This window comes from Trypanosoma rangeli, assembly GCF_003719475.1.
Source record: "Trypanosoma rangeli strain AM80 chromosome Unknown Tra_15.4_contig_00503, whole genome shotgun sequence".
In the NCBI taxonomy this organism is placed as follows: Eukaryota; Euglenozoa; class Kinetoplastea; order Trypanosomatida; family Trypanosomatidae; genus Trypanosoma; species Trypanosoma rangeli.
This window is the reverse complement of record NW_021706250.1, coordinates 88-8,366: the sequence shown is the minus strand read 5'-3', so window position 1 is coordinate 8,366 and position 8,279 is coordinate 88. Positions and strand designations below refer to the sequence as shown.

The 8,279-nt window shown below is 46.4% G+C and overlaps 3 protein-coding genes across 3 annotated transcripts, besides 9 other annotated features; all 3 read left to right on the top strand.

Annotated features, from left to right (window-relative positions):
- Positions 1-759: 759 nt before the first annotated feature.
- Positions 760-798: a microsatellite.
- A 249-nt stretch (positions 799-1,047) lies between these two features.
- Positions 1,048-1,077: a microsatellite.
- Positions 1,078-1,222: 145 nt separating this feature from the next.
- Positions 1,223-1,239: a microsatellite.
- Positions 1,239-1,257: a microsatellite.
- A 140-nt stretch (positions 1,258-1,397) lies between these two features.
- On the top strand, positions 1,398-2,417 carry TraAM80_09045 (uncharacterized protein; the record flags this gene model as incomplete). Its single annotated transcript, XM_029385753.1, has 1 exon — positions 1,398-2,417. One exon carries the CDS (start codon positions 1,398-1,400, stop codon positions 2,415-2,417), a length of 1,020 nt encoding a protein of 339 aa, XP_029234392.1.
- A 73-nt stretch (positions 2,418-2,490) lies between these two features.
- Positions 2,491-2,532: a microsatellite.
- A 37-nt stretch (positions 2,533-2,569) lies between these two features.
- Positions 2,570-2,606: a microsatellite.
- Positions 2,607-3,083: 477 nt separating this feature from the next.
- TraAM80_09044 (uncharacterized protein) lies at positions 3,084-4,271 on the top strand (the record flags this gene model as incomplete). Its single annotated transcript, XM_029385752.1, has 1 exon — positions 3,084-4,271. The coding sequence occupies one exon, from the start codon at positions 3,084-3,086 to the stop codon at positions 4,269-4,271; it is 1,188 nt and encodes a 395-aa protein (XP_029234391.1).
- A 342-nt stretch (positions 4,272-4,613) lies between these two features.
- Positions 4,614-4,666: a microsatellite.
- Positions 4,667-5,273: 607 nt separating this feature from the next.
- TraAM80_09043 (solute carrier family 44 protein member 2) lies at positions 5,274-7,340 on the top strand (the record flags this gene model as incomplete). Its single annotated transcript, XM_029385751.1, has 1 exon — positions 5,274-7,340. The coding sequence occupies one exon, from the start codon at positions 5,274-5,276 to the stop codon at positions 7,338-7,340; it is 2,067 nt and encodes a 688-aa protein (XP_029234390.1).
- Positions 7,341-7,490: 150 nt separating this feature from the next.
- Positions 7,491-7,520: a microsatellite.
- A 653-nt stretch (positions 7,521-8,173) lies between these two features.
- Positions 8,174-8,200: a sequence feature (A-rich).
- Positions 8,201-8,279: the final 79 nt, after the last annotated feature.

The window sequence follows — 8,279 nt, the reverse complement described above, 5'->3', positions numbered from 1 at the left end:
ATCGGGGCAATCCATATATATATATATAGTGGGTGGGACGGGTATCTCGTGCCTGACGTCGACCACGCACGGGGGATTATAAGGACCAAACTTGCCTATGCTTCGCCCATTTCTCTTTTCTCACGCCTACTTCCCCTGTCTCAACCACAACTGAAGAAGGACCATTGTGGTAACTGCTTTTATAAAATGCCTTAAAGGAAGTAAAAATAAAATAAAATTTTTTTTTGTTGTTGTTTTTGTGAACGTATCCGTGGCAGCGGCGGCAGTGCGTGAGTGCTTGCATGTAACACGTGCCGCCGGCGGCCTTCTTCCCGCCTTGTTTGACTCCTTTCTGAGTCTTTTTGTTTGTTCCGTTTGCACGCATAGAGGAAGGGAAGCAACAACAGACAGATAGAGGAAATAAATAAAAGAAATAATATTCCCCGCTCTTGCTCCTTGACTCCATCATTGCGTTTTATTATCTTTTTTGTCTCCCCACCCCCCACCCCCACCTGCGTTTGTTTATTGTGCTGGCGCTGCTGTCTTGCGCTTTCACTGCGCATCTACTCGGCGGTGTTGAGTGACCGTTTTTTAAGGGTTGCTTTTTCCACCCATGCAACAGACGAGGAAATCGAAGGAGAAGGAGAGATATAAATAAGTGGGTGGACGGATGGATATGAAAAAGAGAGCAGCGGTCAAGGAGTTAGGGGCAAGTGTGAGAGAGGGGACGCGACGGAAACGGAAACGAAAAAGAAAACGGAAGAAATTTGCTGTACGGTCTGGTGGCGGTGAGCGGAGTGGGGAGGGGGGAGTGGTGAGGAATGACGTGAAGGAAATGAAGATTGGGGAAGGAGAAAACAACGAATAAACCAAAAAAAAAAACGAAAAGGGGCAGCGAGGTGAGGCGGGAGTTTAGTGAAGTGTTTCTTGGAGAGGGAAACTTGTTGCAAGGACACGCGTCACTACCACTTTGATTACTGCCACTATTATTATTGTTATTTATTTGTGTTTCGAAAGAACGCTGGAGCGGCAGCTAAAGAAAAGATAAGTAAAGAAGGCATTTTTCAAATATATATATATATATATATATATGTATATGTGCATGCATGAAACAAGAAAAAAGAAAAGAAAAAACTTATTAGTTGTGAATGCAGGACGCGATCATCTCACTGTGAGGAACCCCACACAACGTTCACCCTATAACATCTTAGCTTTGCGCAGTTATACTTCGTGGCGCAATTATTCTCTCTCTCTCTCTCTGTGTGTGTGTGTGTTTGTCTTTGCGCTTTTTTTTATCTTTTCAAATGCTGTTTCTACTGCTGGTTGTGTGTATTTGCTCTTCCTCTATGCCTTTTTTTTTGTGTGTGTGGGCATGTGGGCTTAGGCCACAGGATAACAAATAACCCCGCCAAGCCGTGATGGCGCATGACGAGACAAAGGAATATCCCACGGTGACACTATTTCGCTACCCGGCGTGTTTTGCCATTCCGACGGCGGATCCACATGCGCTTGCGGTGGAGTGCATGCTGCGCTTTGTGGGGGCGCATTTTGTGAAGCGTGATGCCCCCTTGCCAGTTGCTCTTGAAATTCCCACCAGCAGTGGCAGCACAGTGGTGCGAGAGACAGGCCTTCTATCGTGTTTGCAGCTTATGGAAGACATTCTTCATGTGGATGCAGAGGTTCTGTCAGTCGAACAGCGACATCTTTCACTCTGTGTGAGCGTATTAGTGGAGAAGTCGCTGCTCCCGGCATTTGTGTACCTCATTCATAGCGACAAGAATCTTTTTAATCACTCGATTCGAAAAGGCGTTGAACCAAAGGTTGCCACGCTCTTGCAGCGACTGCAGGGGAACTACCGCAGCAGCGTTCTAGACGGCAGTGGGTGTTGTGGGCGGCACTCCAGTGTAGAGGAGGCTCTTGCAGAGGTGGAAAAGGGACTACGTGCACTACAAGCCTTTCATGTCAGCCACTCAAATTCCTCTGGGGCAGGGACATTTTTCCTGGGAACGGAGCGGCCGTGTAGTGCTGATGCCTTGGCGTATGCGGCGGCTTCATCGTTTCTCCATGCAGATTTTGCCAGCCATCATGCCCCTGCCGCTGTTGTGGAGTTGCAGAGGCAGCTGAAGGAGGACTGCCCGGCGCTCGTGACGTACATTGAGAAGGTGCGGCAAATGTACTTTGAGGAGTACAGTGCCTACTACACAATACGGACAAATAAAAGCTGCACCGGCGATGCGTCCAAACAATCATCGTCAGAAGACGACGTGTTCAAAAAGGGACGATGGACGTATGTGGCGTGGACAATAGGTTTTACGATGCTTTACTTTGTCCTCTCGAATGCCAATCTGATTTTGGAGGCGCTATCAGAGTTGGGAGTCAATGAGCCAGAGGAGGAGGAGGCTGCAGTGGCGGCGGAAGAGAAAAGTGGCGAGGCATAGCGAGTAAAGGCAGTTGGGTAGAGATAATGGGGTCACGATGACGTCTCTCAGCAGCAGCAGAAAAAAGGGGGAAATATATATATATATTATATATATATATATATATATAATATATGGCTAACAACGGGGGAGGGAAAGGCAGCAGCGGCGAAAAACAATGAAAGCAAAAAAAAAACACACAAGCAAACATGAACTTGAACGGGGGGAGGGGGCGTATGAATGCACGAGGGCGAACAAAATAGAAGCATTTTGAAAAGACAAACGGTTGCATGGCGCATGGAGAGCCTCCGTTGTATTTGGTGGCGTCAGTCATGGTGGTGATACACATGAGGTAGAAGAGAAGCGAAGTGGTGGAGACTAGAAGCAGCCGTGTGTCTGTGGGCGTGTGATGAGTGTACACGTGTGTCTGTGCGCACTCTGGCCTGGTGTTTTAACTGACATTGCAGCACGTCGTCATACGGCGGGCCAGGCCATTGTTTTGACGAGAAGCTGAAAGAAGCCTTCATCTATGCAACGAAGAAATTCCGCCCATACATATATCGAGGCGTCTTCTTTTTGTTACATATATATTGTTTGTTTGTTTGCTTTTCCTCTCTCTCTTTTACGACTGACACAAGCTAGGAAGGAAATTTACTGAAGACCGCGGGACATAAACAGCTAGGGGCCATGCAGGGTAGCTGGGCGATCTTGAAGAAGAACTGTACGAACTTCTTCTCTGGTGTTACGCTGTTTGCTAAACAGACACAGGATGCCGTTGACATTTGGTTGCGAATTTACAATCGTCAACAGAAGTATGGGCCCACTGACTTTGTGGAACAGAGCGAAACGTACTCTCCCGACTACCACAAGCGTTTTCATTCACAAGACAAGAACATGTGGGTCGATATGGAGCTTAGCAAGGAGGTCTCCCAGGAGGAAATAGCGAAGCTTATGCGGTACAAGTTGGACATGTGGCGTATGGTGCACTGCACTGGTTCTGTACTGGTGATTGGTGGCTACGCCCTTCCGCTGGCTCTCTTTTGGCTTGCCAATGACACATGGGTGCCGTCTTCGTTTAATGCTACCCCTGAGGAGCTCAAGGCATGGCGTCACGCTCAAGACCTATACCGCTACCGCAGTATTCCGTCATATTTAACAGACACAAAGTGGCACTTTGACTTCCACGCGTATCCGTGGAACGAAACGCAGGAGCAAGCTTGGGATGACCTGTTTGAGAAGAATGATGTCTGGCGGGACCCAAAATTGATTCGCCATGCAGCTGAGATGTACGACGGATTTATCAAGTTTGAACTCATTCGTCGCAAGTCTTTGCGCCATCTTTCCCGCAGCATGAACATTCCAACGTTCCCAATGCTCACGCGGCTGTGCAATGGTACGCGGGTTCGTGACTACTGGAACCTTGCATGGTGCGAGGACTACATGGTCATTACCCAGAAGCTTCACGAAAAGATGTCCGATGAGGATCTCTACGACTATGCCTGGCGAAGGTTCTTGGCTCCGTATGACAAGAACCTTACACGTGAGCAATTGATGGAGCGTGTGGAGGGGTACTTTACCTTCCTTGGACCTGAGTTTGTTGAGAAGGGCAAGGCACCAAACCTTGTGATTCTAACAAACTACGTCATGGGTTACTACAATGATCCCGCCTACCTGGAGGAGGACATTTCGGAGCTGGACAAGAACGACTACGATCATCTGGCAAGCTGGGGCAAGGACGCCTTTCTGCGCCGGTTGGAGTTTGAAAATGGCCCGTTGCGTGATCAGGTGGAAGCGCACACCCAGAAGCTGTTGGCGGAACGGGAGGAAGCTGAACAGCACGCAGCAAAAGCTGCTGCTTCTACCAACACGGGCTAAATAGCGACAAGACTCACAATCCTGGGTAAACGGAGAGGAGGGTTGAAAGATATATATATATGTGTGTGTGTGTATAAGAATAACGAAAAGATGAGGAGGAAAGAATATGGATGTGTAATATGGGGCGGAGAGAATATGAGTGACCAATTAGGGGAGGAAACGGGGTCCACCTTGCAGCCAAAACAATGAAGCCAAGACAATAATATATTTAAAAAAGGATACTGAACTGTGTGTGGTATTTTGTTTATTTCTTCTTGTTTTGCTTCTCGAGGCTCATGGGTGGGAGCATCCCCAAGCAGGATGAGATCGAGACATTTGGTTGACAAGGAACAATGGGGAGATAGAAAAGAAAAGAAAAAAAAAACAAGTATAAGAAACGAAGAAAAAAAAATAGAGTTTGGCGCTTTTTTGTTGTTTGATTTCTCTTGTTGATGCAGGTGAATTCCGTCGTTGCCGCGTTATTAGTGAGGAGAGGAGTAGGAGAGTGAGTTGCCATCCAGGAAGGGCAAAAAAAAAAAGGGTGAGGGCTTAGGCTGCAGGGAGGTGAAGTTGGTTCGGAGCTTTTTTTCGCAACTTTTTTGTCTTCAGTGAGCTACCTTCTCTGTGCTTGGGCCTGCGCCTGTGTGGGGTGTTTTTTTCTTTTTTGCCTCTTATTTTTCCCTGGTGGTTCACTTATTTTGGTGTTGTTATTGTTGTTTTTCCGTAATGTTTGCCTGCATGCTGTCTTGGTTGCCCCTTTTTTCTTTTTGTTTCATTCTATCACTGTATCTACTCTTTTTTTTGTTGTTGTTGTGTGTGTGTGTGAGAGAGAGACTCTCTCCGTGTTTGGCAGTTGTACGGTTTTTGCAAAGGCAGCAAAGAGGAAGTGCAATAACATCCAACAGCAAAAGGGAAGCGTGAAAGGAATCCCTCCATAGGGAGGAAACAAAAAGGTCTGAAATATCTTTACGAAGATTCATTAATTTTCTCGTTTCCTTGGAATCTTTGCAATTAGCATAACGAATGGGTGGCTGTTGCTGCCTCTGTGAAAACAAAACAACGGACTTGCCCGAAAAGTATGAGGAAAACCGTTCATGTACCGATGTTTTGTTTTTGATTATCTTCATAGGCTTCTTGGCTGCCTTTGCAGTACTTGGCGTTGTTGCATTTAAGGGTGGTGATCTGAGACTCGTTTTGTTTGGTAGCGATTATCTTGGGTACGCCTGCGGCACCGGTGTGGGACCGGCGAATTTTTCGAGCCATATACCATCCGTTGCTCCGTTTCAGAGCAAGAACTGGTCGGAGAACGAATTCCTCTGGTATCCGCTGCCCATCGTGAAGCACGTGACGGATGTATTCCAGATGAGCTCCTACTTGAATCTCGGTCTTTGTGTCAAGAAGTGCCCTCAAACGAATGTGGAGGGACTGAAGGAGCTGTTGGCAAACAATATAAGTGGGCCGGATCTACCGAAGATGCAGGTGTACTCGTATGGAGATACTTCCAAGAATGGAGGCCCAGTTAGTGCCGCCTCAAGAATCTACGCCGTGTATGATACCTCATCCGTCATGCGTAAGTGTCTGCCAAAAATCAAGCAACCGGTGGTGGTGCAAAGCAACCTCTCATCCCCGTACTTGGAGAAGGCGCAAACGTTTATTGTGCAAGGGATAGATGAAATTGCAAATAGTTGGCGTGTCATTGGCATCGAGGCAGTCATTTGTATTGTGGCATGTTTTGTATTTATTGTACTGATTCGTTTTTGCATCAGCATCTTGGTATGGCTCATAATCGTATGTCTCTTTCTCCTACTAGCCGGTGGCGGCGGAGTGGCCTTTTTGTTATATCAAACCAATGGGAATAGTTCCTACTTTCCGGTGACAGGTGTACAGGGATACTCCAGCCTCTTCCTTGTGCTTGCTATCGTACTGTGGTTTCTGGCCATCTGCTACTTATTTATTGTTCTCGCGCTGTGTAGCAAAATACGACTTGTGTGCGCCATCATCCAAATAGCAGGTCGTGTTTTGGGTTCTGCTCCAACGATGGTTATACTTCCGTTCGGAGCTGCTGTAGTAATTATCGCTTTATTGGCATGGTCTGTGCTCGTTGGTTTATGCCTGTGCAGTGCCAAAGAACGTGGAACTGCGTACTCTCTCGTGCCTGTCACCGATGCTCTTTACTTTGAAGGTACCCCACTGGTGGACTTGAACAATACGAAATTTTTCAAAGTTGCCTCGGAAGTGCTTAACTCTAAACACTCGACAGAATACTTTTTGATTGCCGATATCTTTGGATTTTTCTGGACCATGACATTTATCAATGCCTTGTGCTTCACCACCATCGCTTTTGTTTCCGTTTTTTGGTACTTCTCGAGCCTTTACAATGCTGAGAAGAGTGTACCCACCTGTGGCGTCTGCAAGGGGATTTTTTGGACACTCTTTTATCACACAGGAACACTGGCGCTTGGCTCCTTTTTGATTGCCATCATACAGACAATACGCTTTGTACTCTCCTACTTTGTCAGAAAGGCACAGTCGTTGGTGCATGACACCGGCATGATTCGGTGCATGGCATGTTATTTGGAGTGTTTTATTGCCTACTTTGTGCGTGTGATTTCCGTCATAAATACCAACGCGTTTGTGATGATGTGTCTGACCTCACACGGCTTTTGTATTTCGGCCTGCCGTGCCATCCAGTTTATTATGAGCTACACTGTGGAACTGATATTTCTGACGTGGTTTATAAATATTCTGACCTTCCTTGTGGAGTTATTAGTTGTGACTGGGTGCTGCGTCTCTGCATACTTCCTTTGCAAAATGCCTGAACTTGCGACGGATATTCAAGTGTTTGTGATGCCGCTTATCGTAATTGGCGTCATGACGCTTCTGTTGAGTCGCGCCTTCTTCAGCGTGTACGAGTCGGCCGCCACAGCACTGCTGGTGTGCTACTGCTACGACCTGAAGGTGAACGCCTCGCGGGGGATGTACTACGTGCCGGAGGAGCTCGAGCACCAGATTTCAGACTACTCACAGAAGGAGAAGCTGCGTCAATTCAACGAGCAACAGGCTGCTGTGCACCGTATGGAAGGAGAGTGAGGGGGCAATAATAAGAAGCATTGTGCCATTGCGGGAAGTAAGCGGAAACTAGTGAGTGATAAAAGAGTGGGAAACGGAAAGAAAGATAAATTGAAGGCAAAACGATAATGTGGATTTATCAACGGGGTTGGTGCATACGGAGAAGTAAGGTATATACGTATGTATATATATATATATATACAAGAGCAACTTTCAGAATGGTAAACTTGGAAGTGCATGACGCTGTGTTGCATGTATACACAGTCCGCAATCTAGCATAATGCGTGGGAGAGGAGGGGGAGTGATAACTAAAACGAAGAGTGAGAGAAGGAAAGATTGTGTGGGTGAATGGAAAACAAACCTGTAGAAAAATGGTTGAGGAACAAAGAACAAGTGTGTAGGCTTCAGCGGCTCATGTCGAGTGAATTGAAGGTGAGGCTAACGGTGTGGTGTAGCGCTATAACTGTATGCATAAACAATGAAATGGGGTGAAGTGGACACCGAGTCATGTATTTACGCATAATAATCTACACGTCCGCTTTCCTGAGGCGGAAATTCGTCGTGTGTAACGTGCTCCAACTACGGAGCACCGAATGGGCCTTACTACTGATGGAACGGAGTAAAAAAAAAAAGGGGGGGGGGGGCAAACTCATTGGTGAGTGCATGGAATTAGAAGATGAATGTGTTTCGAGATGAACTGATAAACGCAAGGCTGGGCTTTGCAGGGTCCTAATTTTTAACTTTATGGGCAAAGGAGTGGGTAGGCTCGTCCCATTATTATTATTTTTTTTTTTAAAGAAAAAAAAATTATTTTTTATTAGAGTTTGTGGTAGTAGTTGTTTTTGTAGTCGTGATTATTATTATTTATTTTTTTTTTTTTTGTAGGAAACCCCTGATGAACTTGAATTGTGAATTTCCACACACAAGTTTGTTTTCTCCTTGCGTCGCCGACGGAAAAGA